Raw genomic sequence first — 13,626 nt, 5'->3', positions numbered from 1 at the left:
AGGTCAAATGAGGTGAGACAGTGTTGATCTGTCACTAGGAAATGTCAAACACAAACGATTCAATGGTTTAACAAAGAGTTTATTTACAGAGATCTACCAACCTATTAAATAAAATAGGAAGAATACAAAAACAGGAAACACTGAATCCTCCAACAAGTCCATGATGTCTGGAGGCAAAAGGGAAAATATATAATGGAATGAAACAGTATGTAAAAGAGGGCTCTTTCAGTGGTGGCAGATGCTTCTTCTCTATTCCCCAGTCGGTCTCACAGCACCCATTTGACACTTGGCTGCCCCCTGGTGGTCACTTGGGCCACTTCTCGATCAGCGAGTCCAGCTGCTCCTGAAGCGAGGCCAGCTGTTGGAGCAGAGATTGGGAGGGTTGATTGATGCCTAATGCCCGGGTGTAATTAGTAGGCTAAGTGGATAATGATTAACACGTCTTCCAACATTATTCCTTTTCCATTCATTTGTCAATACAAACAGCAAAACAAGCTGATGTGAAGACAGAGACACAACTTGAATACAGATCCTTGGACTGGTGTTAAGAGTCCTTGACAATTCCAATTAAGATTGATTTAGATTGAGTCAAAGAATTGACTTAGAAATACAAAGAGAACCCTCGCCATTGGATGTGTAAGGATGTTCAGTTGCTAGATGAAGACAATGGCAGTTCAATAAAGTGCTTCTTATAAAACAAAATGTGTTTTGGTGTGCTTGTTTGTCTATTCAATTCAAGCATCTTAATTTGCACTGTAATGTAGCGACACTATACTTTCCCCTTTGCATTCCTTTATAGAAAATTCTGCTTAATACCAAATGAAATGATCAATCATAACCAACAACAGCATATAAACTGATGTGGTTTTAAATTGGACCTTCCTGTCTTGCTCAGCCAACCTTACCTGCTCCATCTCTCCTCCTGATAAATGACTTTATTGAGCAGAGCCTGATAGCGGTTCTGCTAAATAAGAGCGGAGTTTAGTCCGTCTCGGCATTAGACAGTTCCCTTAGCTTGTTTTGATGTTCGAAGTTGGAGCCTGCCGTTGTGCCGTTGCTCGTAGTGAGCGTATCTTTCACCTGGCAGAAAGGCCATTTGGAATGGCAGTCAGATGCCCGTGACATTTTCCTGTGGCTGGGACAGTAATGGTGAAAGATAGAGAACTCAGCCAGGCGAGGCCAGCCGAGCAGAGAGCTGAAAAGTCTTGGTAAAACAAGCCGAGGCTGCCCGTGTCTCACACGTTTAAATCTGCCCCGAAGAGCTGTTGGTGGAACTATGAATTTTTATGTTTTTTTCCCCCCCGTGAGGAACGCACAAAGGGCTGATGGCAGAAATGTAATATTTATGCCTTCTAAAAAAATTACATCTTCAAGTTGCCCTGCGGTCGGAGTTTGGGAAGTTTGACACGCAGTAGTTTAGAGTGGTTATATTCCACATAAATACTTCTCCCTCCGAGGTTGCGTCAGTGTGTGTGTGTGTGTGTGTGTGTGTGTGTGTGTGTGTGTGTGTGTGTGTGTGTGTGTATGTATGTATGTGTGTGCGCGTTTGCGTGAAAGAGTACAAGACTTCTTTTTGAAGGCCTATATGAAATCAGTCTGTGGTCATCTCACTCTGCTATATGACACAAATGTCATGTAAAAGTTGTCTATAGCTCACTTTCAGCACCTGGTTCTCCACCTTCATGATGAGGTCCTTCTGCTGTTTCTTGCGGGCGCCCGTCTCCTTCAGCTTGGCCTTCACACCGTCTACCTGCACCTGGTACTCCATCACTACAGGAGGAGGCACAGAAGAACCATTTACAGCGTCGGGTTTCCTCAAAACACACAGGTTTCTCAATAGCTGAATGGAGCCGAGAGTATTCCTCATCTCCACTCTTAATATCTACACTGAGTGAAAGCAATAAGCTGGACATGTGTCATTTTGATCCTCTTTAAGATGCGTATGAAGCAGGGAAAGGAAACGTTAAAAGGTGACAACTTGTATGGAGATTCAACCCACTGACTCTTCCGCACACAGCAGCACCAAGACACGGCCATTTGCTACACGCCAACTGAAATTGAATAAACCAACAAGGGCCTCTGACTTGCACAAATCAGAACGCACAAAGGACATGCTTCCTTCTTCCATCAAAACACGTGGCAATCAGGTAGTTTGCCTCCAGGAATCAGCAGTATAAACAATAACGACGTATACTCCCCCGCCCGTTTCGGTGAAAAGCTGAGGGATGGGGCTGGAGAAATGTAACCACGCTCTAATTCATGGAGCTATGGATGCAAGGACTGACCATCCATGTTATCAAAATTAACATGTTTTGGGGCTACATAGTGTTTGTTTACATTTACTTTGTTTACAAACATTGGAGTAAACCAAGCTTATATTTTGGGTTCCAGTGGGGTATGACATTTGAACTAAGCTCGTTTATCAGTGATATTCTTCAATAATCAATGGGTATATACACAGCGCCTTCAGAAAGTATTCAGACCCCTTACATTTTTTTACATTTTCGTATGTTACAGCCTTATACTAAAATCGATTAAATCGTCGTCGTTTCCCCCCCTTCAATCTACACACAATCCCCCTTTATGACAAAGCTAAAATATGTTTTTGTAAATTGTTGCTAAGTTATAAAAAAATGTAATTATCACATTTAAATAAGTATTCAGACCCTTTACTCAGTACTTTGTTGAAGCACCTTTGGCAGCAATTACAGCCTCGACTTCTTGGGTTTGACGCTACAAGCTTGGCACACCTGTATTTGGGGGGTTTCTCCCATTCTTCTCTGCAGATCCTCTCAAGTTCTGTCAGGTTGGATGGGGAGCGTTGCTGCACAGCTATTTTCAGAGTCTCTCCAGAGATGTTCGATCGGGTTCAAGTCCGGGCTCTAGCTGAGCCACTCAAGGACATTCAGAGACTTGTCCCGAAGCCACTCCTGCATTGTCTTGGCTGTGTGCTTAGGGTTGTTGTCCTGTTGGAAGGTGAACCTTCGGCCCAGTCTGAGGTCCTGAGCAGGTTCTCTGTACTTTGCTCCGTTCATCTTTGCCTCGATCCTGACTAGTCTCCCAGTCCCTGCCGCTGAAAAACATCCCCACAGCATTATGCTGCCCCCACCATACTTCACGTAGGGATGGTGCCAGCTTTCCTCCAGATGTGGAGCCTGGCATTCAGGCCAAAGAGTTCAATCTTGGTTTCATCAGACCAGAGAATCTCGTTTATCGTGGTCTAAGAGACTTTAGGTCGCTTTTGGCAAACTCCAAGCGTGCCGTCATGTGCCTTTTACTGAGGAATGGCTTCCGTCTGGCCACTCTACCATAAAGGCCTGATTGGCGGAGTGCTGCAGAGATGGTTGTCCTTCTGGAAGGTTCTCCCATCTCCACAGAGGAACTCTAGAGCTCTGTCAGTCAGAGTGACCATTGGGTTCTTGGTCACCTCTCTGACCAAGGCCTTTCTCCCCGATTCCTCAGTTTAATACATTTGAAAAAAAAATCTAAAAACCTGTTTTCACTTTGTCATTATGGGGTATTGTGTGTAGATTGCTGAGGATTTATTTTTAATAAGGTTGTAACGTAACAAATTGTGGAAAAAGTCAAGGGGTCTGAATACTTTACGAAGGCACTGTATATTCAGCAATAGGCCAATTTAAAGTGAATCCAACACCAGGACCAGGCTGAGGTTAATGTTAGCTGTCTGTTCTCTGGCCCACATTGGCTCTCATTAGTAGGGAGATGGCCTGAAAACACATTACGTGGAATCCGTTGAATTCAATCAAAGAGTATTGATTTTTTTTTTAAACCGTGCTACAGATATCATGGGCTCCTCATTAAAGACACCAGTTTCACAGGCATGTGTGTGGACAGCCACAGCCAGACTTTGACCCATTAAAAGAGGCAGGCCCCACAACAGATTAACGGAAAGCTGCAGGACTAGGGTGCAGCATTAGCTGTGTGACGGACAGCTCCATGTGAGCCAGTGAAGGTGCACCGAGCTGTCAGAGAGACAGAGAGCTAGCCCAGCTGTGACTGAACCAGGCTGCAGGAGGAGAGAGAGAGAGAGAGAGAGAGAGAGCACCTGTCAGTCTTCTGAGTGGGGAGATAACTGGAGATGAAGGGATGGAGACGTCTGTCTGACCTAGAAAACTCAGTCTTACTCTAACTTAAGCTCATTTGTGTAGGGTATTGCCGTCCTCCATTTTGACAAGGGGTACATATAGAGTGGTTAATGTGATTTGATGTCCGATCTTTTTGTCTGTCCTCAGGCGGTGCTTCTGTTCTGAAATTACGCCCACATATCAGCCCCCCACCCCCGCTCATCCTCTTCTCACGTTGGCTGCTATTCCAATAACGTAGACAGATAATTCTGATAGGTGCCACGTTGATACCAATTACAAGACAATCACTCTCCTGTTAGAATAGATATGAAAATGTTATTGCCAAGGAACATTTTGTTGCCAAAATGGAGACAGGATGCCAACGTCTGAATATGTACGGCCTCTCTCTCTCTCTCTCTCTCTCCCCCTTCCATCTGTTTAAATTATATATTTTTTTCTGTTTTCAGTGTTCTTACGACTCTCCACCAACAAAACAGTCTTCCCTGTAGGACAGTTATGGACCCACTAGGGCCTACTGTACTGTGCTGGGAGTGGGACAGTGTAAGGCTGTGTGACATACCGTTTGTTCCAACTTCTGTATGGGTGTTTTTGGGGGGGAAATGGTTATGTTACAGTCTAATTCTTTATAAATGTTGAAGTACTATACTTACTGTACGTACTGGAGTGGAAAAACACTTGTTTAACTTAGTTGCGTAGGCCTTGAGAACTGATTAGAACCTGGTCTTGTTTGACAATGCTTTAAAGAAGTGGAGCCAAGTCCCGCTCTCTCGTCTAACCTTGCCTCCCGTTAGGAGAGGCAAGCAGCTCCTTGTGTAGAGGTATATAATGACTGTGAATCCGTAACCTTTGAGTTCCTCTCCGGTTTATCCTGTGTGATCTCCCTTGCAATTGCTTGAATAAACTCTTATTAACTGGATAATGAGCTCTGCCTGATCCTTGGAACGAGTTTTCCTCAACAGTGGGGTGGCTCTCAGGTGGTGGGAGAGTGGAACGTGTTATGGCTCTCATTTCAAACATCAGCCACATATTGAATACATGCATTACGTTAACTGTGAGCCACTCTGTATGGAACCAAAGCATCTGCTAGATGACAATATCAAAGTATTATGCGAGAGGAGCTTCTTTTGCCCACTTCCATGGTGCTTACCAGAGGAGCCATGCCCCATCTGATGAGTCCAGGTTGACCAGACAGCCTTTGCTGTCTGCCTCCTTGGTCTCACCCTCGGCTATCACCTCCCAGCCTGAACACCAGGTCAGGGAAACATTGTACACCAAACACTACCTCACTGCTTTCATTAAGTTATGTCATGTTCCAACTATTACAAACATACTGGCTTCGCTATGGGCCAACAATGATATATTAAAAGTTCCAGAGTCCACTTAAATCAACACTCAGGGAGCCGTTGACGCTGTACCCCAGGGGTAGGCGACCCTGGTCCGGGAGCGCTGCAGCCACTTCATGTCTTTGATTTAACCGACCTTGAAGACCAGGTGTCTTCAATTTAGTTGACCACTGAACTGATCAATTAGCTCAGTTGGTCAGGTGTGGTGCCTACTTGGAACAAAATCCTGCGGCACACCAGGAACAGGGTTGCCTACCCCCTCGGTACCCTGTTCTGTGCTATTATTCTTTCCTGCTGCTTTATCGTTTCATTACAGTGCTAACACCAGAAGGTGTTGGTGCAGGGGACATTAAGACATTAGCAGGAGTCAGTTCAGGTGAGGCCCAGCAGAGCAGAGACTAGGCTCTCGCTGGTCTCTCAACGGCCACAGGGTGTCGCGTTTCATTGACGGCGTATGCCTTAGGCACGTGTCAAACTCATTCTGCGGCGGGCCGAGCGTCTGTGGGTTTTTGCTCCACCCTTGTACTTGATTGATGAATTAAGGGCACTAAATCAGTAAAGAACTCCCCTCACCTGGGTGTCTTAGGTCTTAACCGAAAGGAAAAACCAAAAGCCCGCAGACACTACACCATCCATCCATGGAATGAGTTTGACACCCCTGATCCAAGGGATACTGATACTTAGGGACGGGTTGATACAGCATTAGAGAGTGAGTGTGGGATGTGAGGGTGAGCGAGTATATATATATATATATATATATATATATATATGTGTGTGTGTGTGTTTGTGTGTTTGCCCCAGTGCGTGAGATAAAAGGACACGGACACTAACGGTCTCTGCGTCAGTGCTTAGCAATCTCTTTACTTTCTCCACGTCGGGAGACTCGATGTACTGCAGAGGAAATCAGACTACTGCACACCGCCTCGGCACACAACACTACTGCACACACACACACACACACACACACACACTGCCCTCAGAGCGAACATCTGGCCATATGCCAGCAAACACATTTTGAATAAAACAGGGAGCCAAATCGATATGGCCCTGCACCTTAAAGATGATTTATTCAAAAGACAAAGTAGGAATCCTTTCTCTCATTCGCTCTCAGTCACTTGGATCAAAGCGTAGTTAGATTGCTTTTATACATATCTTTGGGGCAAATGAAGATAGGCCTTTATTTACACTGAAGAAAAATATAAACTCAACATGTAGAGTGTTGGTCCCATGTTTCATGAGCTGAAGTAAAAGATCTCAGAAATGTTTCATACGCACAAAAAGCCTATTTCTCTAAAATGTTGTACACAAATCTTAACATCCCTGTTAGCGAGCATTTCTCCTTTACAAAGATAATTCATCCATCTGACAAGTATGGCATATCAAGAAGCTGATTAATGTGATCATTACACAGGTGTACCTTGTGCTGGGGACAAAAGAAGGCCACTAAAATGTGCAGTTTTGTCACAACATAATGCCACAGATGTCTCAAGTTGAGGGAACGTGCAATTGGCATGCTGACTGAAGGAATGTCCATCAGACCTGTTGCCAGAGAATGTAATGTTCATTTCTCTACCATAAGCCACCTCCAAGAGTATTTGGCAGTACGTCCAACCGGCCTCACAACCGCTGACCACGTGTATGGCGTCATGTGGGAAAGTGGGTTGCTGATGCCAGTCATGTGAAATCCATTTATTTAATTTGGGGTTATGGTATGGGCAGGCATAAGCTATGGATAATAAATACAATTGCATTTTATCGATGGCAATTTGAATGCACAGAGATACTGTATCGAGATCCTGAGGCCCATTGTTGTGCCATTCATCTGCTGCCATCACCTCACGGTTCAGCATGATAATGCACAGCTCCATGTCGTAAGGATCTGTACACAATTCCTAGACGCTGAAAATGTCCCAGTTCTTCCATGGTCTTCATACTCAGACATGTCACCCATTGAACATGTTTGGGATGATCTGGATCGACAGCGTGTTCCAGTTCCCACCAATATCCATCAACTTCGCCATTGAAGAAGGGTAGGCAACATTCCACAGACAGCCTGATCAACACTACGCGAAGGAGACGTGTCGTGCTGCATGAGGCAAAAGGTGGTCACACCAGATACTGACCGGTTTTCCGATCCACGCCCCTACTTTTTTTTAAGGTATCTGCTTCCAACAGATGCATATCTGTATTCCCAGTCATGTGAAATCCATTTATTTAATTTGACTGATTTCCTTATATGAACTGTAACTCAGTAAAATCTTTGAAATTGTTGCATGTTGTGTTTATATTTTTGTTCAGTATATATGTAAATCGTAGTTTACTTCCACTGCTGTTGCTATTTTTATGTTGTTTGAATAAAGGGCCTGGGACAAGATCCCGGCATCATCTTAAGAAAATATTCACGAGAAGAAGGGAGAGAGCGCTTAAGGGGAAACGAATGTCAGTAGCTCTCTTTTTTTTTTTTTTAAGTTAACAGCTCAATCAAAAAGCAAACTTCTAGACCTGCTGAGGCTTGAAGTTAAGTCTCGGCAGCCGGGCTACAAAGTGCTAAACTCAGCAGATTTCAATACAGAGGGGATATAGTTCTACTTACTGCCATGGTTCCACACAAAGTCCTTGACCTCGTCTTTGACCGTCTTCTTCTTGGGGTCTACAGTACCAGTGGGCTCCTCCAGGGGAGGGTAGAGGTCTCCATCCAAAGTGCACACCAGCATCTGCCACACACAGAACAAGGTCAATGAATATCAGTTCATTATAGACCAAAGAAAAATCTACCTTTTAGAATGCTTGAAAAGTCTACAACAAAAAAAAACGGTAATATGCGAGGTCATTATCAATACAGAATAGAACGGTCTGAGTCATAGAGCAGACACTGCAGCTGTTGACAACTGGTCTATACACAATCCTACTCACTTCTATGAGCGCATCCTTCCTGTCTTCTAGAAGGACTGTTTTCAGAAACTCTAGGATGCAGGACAGATCCACCAGTAGGGGATGCGGTCCATTCTCACGATGCCATGGTAACCATCACCTGGAGAGGGAGAAGCATGTCATTTCACGCTTATGTCACAGTTGTTAGGGTTTAACCAACTATTTGTTAGCATAACCTATATAAAATAACAGAGCAGCTATGCTATAATAATAAGTATCTAAACTATAGATAATTGAATACTGCTATATGTTAGAGGAAGTGGCTCATGTGATGGTGGGTCATGTGGACAGAATGCTGATGCTTTAAAACAGGGTTTTGCAAGAGCTTTTTGCTGAACAACAGCAAGAACAGAATATGGGTGAAAGGTATATGCGGGGGGTGTAAGGGTTTTAGAGAACTGTGCATTGTGCAGTCACAAGATGAGACATCCGCCAGAGACAATAGCTAGGACAGGAAACAGGAGTGCGTCTAGAGGTTGGGACCAACCTGCACGCCAACGATAGGCTGGAGTAAGTCTAAACCATATTCTAGCCTCTACTATGACAGGCCCTCAAGGAGAGGGAACTAAGTCTATCCAGTATTTAAGGAAGAACTTGTGATGTCATACCAGTTCTCTGTTTTGCCCTGCGTGGTGTTACAGTGAGCCCGTATATACGAAACAACATATTTACCATTCAAGTGTTTGCATTAATTAAAGTACAAAGAAATCAGAAGTTACTATGTGCTGACTATTTTGTTCTGATACCAGATTCGAATTGACGCGACCCAACACAGTCTATGCCTATTAGCTATGTCTATTGATATTATACTATAGATGCATATGCTATATGTCCTACATGCCTGGTAAGGAATGGACATTCTCTGATGTGATGCTGGGAGATTTAATTGAATAACCTCATATGGACCAAAATGTTCAAATAGGCTTTAGGGTTAAACAAGGTTCTTCCTAGTTTAGTTTGAAATGGCTTAATCAGCATGATTAATGAGGCCACTTTACAGTATCTTTGATTTGAATTATGCAAATTACAAAGCCTAACTTTCTACATTAAAGTGTGGTAATGGTGTGAGTGAACAGTTAGGACAACAAGGCACACTTGAACTAGCAACACATGAATTGAATGAGTTGAATAGAGCTTGACCTACCGTGCAGTTCTATGGCAAATCTGTCTTTGAGGTTCATGCTGCTAGATTGGGTAATCCGTTTTATCGTTGAGGCATATTCTTTTGACAGAGATAATGCAAATTAGAAAGACATCCATTACCGACAAAAACTAGATCCCGCCTAGCTCTCAAACTCTGGGCGGCATTACGCCTTTACAGTTCTCAGCCATTAGCTTCACCCATGACTGCCTCATGTCAACTACAATCCCGACGCTGCGTTTTGACATTTAGAAACTATAATAATCATCACTTTCGCTGTGATTTCGAAACATATGGGCCTTATCTTTCTTCAGCGATAAAGAATCCTTCAAATAAAATAAAAAAGATACACTACATGACCAAAAGTATGTGGACACCTGCTCGTCGAACATATCATTCGGAAATCACGGGCATTAATATGGAGTTAGTCCCCCTTTGCTGCTATAACAGCCTCCACTCTTATGGGAAAGCTTTCCACTAGATGTTGGAACATTGCTGCGGGGACTTGCTTCCATTCAGCCACAATAGCATTAGTGAGGTTGGGCGATTAGGCTTGGCTTGCAGTCAACTCCAATTCATCGCAAAGGTGTTCCATGAGGTTGAAGTCAGGTTTCTGTGCAGGCCAGTCATGTTCTTCCACACCAATCTCTACAAGGCATTTCTGTATGGACTTCGATTTGTACACAGGGACATTGTCATGCTGAAACAGGAAAGGGCCTTCCCCAAACTGTTCCCACAAAGTTGGAAGCGCATAATCATCTAGAATGTCATTGTATGCTGTAGCCAGCGCAAAGATGTTCCTTCACTGGAACTAAGGGGCATGGAAAACAGCCCCAGACCATTATTCCTCCACCAAACTTTACAGTTGGTACTATGCATTGGGGCAGGAAGCGTTCTCCCGGCATCCTCCAAACCCAGATTAGTCCATTGGACAGCCAGATGATGAAGCATGATTCATCACTCCAGAGAAAGCGTTTCCATTGATCCAGTCCAATGGCTGCAAGCTTTACACCACTCCAGCCGACGCTTTGCGTTGCGCATGGTGATCTTAGGCTTGTGTGCGGCTGCTCGTCCATTTCATGAAGCTCCCGACGAACAGTTATTGTGCTGATGTTGCTTCCAGAGGCAGTTTTGAACTTGGTAGTGAATGTTGAAACCAAGGACAGATGACACGCTTCAGCACTCGGCAGTCTCGTTTAGTGAGCTTGTGTGGCCTACCACTTCGTGGCTGAGCCGTTGTTGCTCCTAAACGTTTCCACTTCACAATAACAGCACTTACAGTTGACCGGGACAGTTTTAGCAGTGCAGAAATTTGATCAACTGACTTGTTGGAAAGGTGGCATGCTATGACGGTACTAGAGGAGGTTGGTGGCACCTTAATTGAGGAGGACGGGCTTGTGGTAATGACTGGAATGGTAACAAATACATCAAACAAGGTTTCCAGGTGTTTGATGCCATTCTATTTGCGCCATTCCGGCCATTATTATGAGCCGTTCTCCCCTCAGCAGCCTCCTGTGGACAGTGCCACGTTGAACGTCACTGAGCTTTTCAGTAAGGCCATTCTACTGCCAATGTTAGTCTATGGAGATTGCATGGCTGTGTGCTCAATTTTATACACCTGTCAGCAACAGGTGTGGCTAAAATAGTCAAATCCACTAATTTGAAGGGGTGTCCACATACTTTTGTATATATAGTGTACACTTATTGTAGCAGTTTTGCATAGATCATACAGGTATGGGTGCCTTCATCTGACAAAACTACACTTCCCGAGTTACGCTTACACTGTTTGGAGCATGCTATACAGCTAATTATCACAGGTGGTCACCTCTTGTCTACAGTCTGTTTTCTATAAACAGGAGCTGTAACATGGAGATATGGCCCTGTGGGAACACTAACTCTTTCAAGGTGTGTATTAATTTAACCTTTCGTTTTTTTTCATGATTTCTCGCTGATATGAAAGCTATGGTCCGTACCGCAGGCGATGCATGTTAATGTTCAGACTGAGCATCAGGGATCTTAACAAAACTCCCCTCCCACAGAGACGCCTTCATGATCAAGGGCTAGATCCCTTCTAGCCATGACCCAGGCTAGGAAAAGAGTTCGATTAAATGCTTTCCTAACCTCTTATGAAAAGTCATTCCTGTCCTCGAGTACTCCCAACTGCACACATGTTCGTTGTAGCCCAGGACAAACATGCCTGATTCAACTCATTGAGGGCCTGATGATTAGGTGATAAATTGAATCAGGTGTGCTTGTCCAAAACTACAATAAAAATGTGTACTGTTGGGGGTACTTGAGGACCAAAGTTGGGAATCACTGCTGTAATCCATCCTTATTGTGGGCAGCCGCAGGACAAATTCACTCTCCAGCTCATGTGGTGCGTCATCGTGTTTTTTTTTCAAACTGACCTTCCCCACTGCAAATCAGTGTATAATAACAGATTAATATTCATCTTTAATGGTAGCTTTCTATACTGAACAAAAATATAAACGCAACGTGTAAATTGTCAGTTTCATGGGCTGAAATAAAATCTCCCAGAAATGTTTCATACGCACAAAGCTTATTGCGCTCAAATTTTGTGCACAAATTTGTTTGCATCCCAGTTAGTGAGTTTTTCTCCTTTGCCTAGATATTCCATCCACCTAACAGGTGTGGTGTCTCAAGAACATAGATGCACCTTATGCTGGGGACCAGAAAAGGCCACTAATGTGCCGTTTTGTCCAACAACACAAAGCCACAGATGTGTCTGTTATAAAGCTCCTTTGTGGGGAAAAACTCATACTGTTTGGCTGGGCCTGGCTCCCAAGTGGGTGGGTCTAAGCCCTCCCAGGCCCACCTATGGCTGTGCCCCCGCCCAGTTGTGAAATCCATAGATTAGGAATAAATGAATTTATTTAAATTGACTGACGTTCTTATATGAACTGTAACTAAGTACAATCTTTGAAGTTAATATATAATATAATGAATATATTTTTCAGTGTAGTTAGCTGGCTAGCTACTGTAGCTGTCTGACAATTTCTAGTAACTTTAACTGATTTCAGTTAGCTTCACCGAAGACGAACTTCTAATATTCCATGTTAACAAAACGTGCATTTTATTTTGGAGGTACATTTTTTGTATTTTTGTTCTGCATGGTGACTACTTTGAAATGAAAAATAAAGAGCCTTATCGATGCACACATAGACTGATGCACACAGCAAACCGGAAAAGTCTTCATTAATTAGGCCTTACCTAAAATTCTAAGGGCACATTCCGCCACCTACTGGCCGGAATGGGAGCAGGACGGCTGCGCATCCCAAACCGACCCCTAGGACCTTTCTTACGTACTTTAGTGAATCAGAAATATATAGGTGATAGAATCCTCACGAAATCATATGATAAAGGCAATAACCAGCACCTAACTTGTGGACACATGTGTAGACTCTAAAATGTAATGTATTTATTTTTTGCAAAGGAAGGAAAAGATAGGTGCAGTTTATTGTGTTGGAACGAAGTTTCATGGTGCGTTCAAGACAACTTGGAAACTCTGAAATCTCCGAGTTAGAATTTGCGTAGAGCTTCCTATTGGTTGATTCTGATACTTTCCAAGTGGGAAAGTCTGAGCTGAATGCCGCGTTCACGTCATGTCGGAAACTCGGGACATACGAATTAAAATTAACGTAAATTATTTCCTTAGATCTTCCTATTGGTAGATCTTCTGATTGGTTGATTCTGACACAAGTGGGAAACTCGGGTGTCATAAACTCAGCAAAAAAAGAAATGTCCTCTCACTGTCAACTGTGTTTATTTTCAGCAAACTTAACATGTGTAAATATTTGTATGAACATAACATTCAACAACTGAGACATCAACTGAACAAGTTCCACAGACATGTGACTAACAGAAATTGAATAATGTGTCCCTGAACAAAGGGGGGATCAAAATCAAAAGTAACCGTCAGTATCTGGTGTGGCCACCAGCTGCATTAAGTACTGCAGTGCATCTCCTCCTCATGGACTGCACCAAAATTACCAGTTCTTGCTGTGAGATGATACCCCACTCTTCCACCAAGGCACCTGCAAGTTCCCGGACATTTCTGGGGGGAATGGCCCTAGCCCTCACCCTC

The 13,626-nt window shown here is 43.6% G+C and overlaps 1 protein-coding gene across 2 annotated transcripts; it reads right to left on the bottom strand.

Annotated features, from left to right (window-relative positions):
* Positions 1–63: 63 nt before the first annotated feature.
* Positions 64–9,726, bottom strand: LOC106604809 (uncharacterized). Of its 2 annotated transcripts, none has more exons than XM_014199852.3 (5): positions 9,525–9,726; positions 8,363–8,480; positions 8,043–8,163; positions 1,658–1,770; positions 64–358 (listed from the first exon to the last, which is right to left on the bottom strand). In XM_014199852.3, the coding sequence occupies exons 3-5, from the start codon at positions 8,161–8,163 to the stop codon at positions 305–307; spliced, it is 288 nt and encodes a 95-aa protein (XP_014055327.3). In that variant the 5' UTR covers positions 8,363–8,480; positions 9,525–9,726; the 3' UTR covers positions 64–304. The 2 variants fall into 2 exon arrangements, with proteins under 2 accessions (XP_014055327.3, XP_045574089.2); XM_045718133.2 differs by having other exon boundaries at positions 1,667–1,770.
* Between the last annotated feature and the right edge of the window lie 3,900 nt (positions 9,727–13,626).

Source organism: Salmo salar, chromosome 05 (genome assembly GCF_965601325.2).
Source record: "Salmo salar chromosome 05, fSalSal1, whole genome shotgun sequence".
NCBI classification, from domain to species: Eukaryota; Metazoa; Chordata; class Actinopteri; order Salmoniformes; family Salmonidae; genus Salmo; species Salmo salar.
Note: the sequence above shows the minus strand (reverse complement) of the source record. Positions and strands in the feature narration are given on the sequence as shown.

Coding starts and splice junctions, on each gene's coding strand:
- LOC106604809 (XM_014199852.3), bottom strand. CDS start 8,163: ATGCTGGTGTGCACTTTGGATGGAGACCTCTACCCTCCCCTGGAGGAG. Junction 1,771..8,042: donor CTTTGTGTGGAACCATGGCA/GTAAGTAGAACT, acceptor CTCCTCCTGTAG/TGATGGAGTACCAGGTGCAG. Junction 359..1,657: donor TGGAGAACCAGGTGCTGAAA/GTGAGCTATAGA, acceptor CTGCTCCAACAG/CTGGCCTCGCTTCAGGAGCA.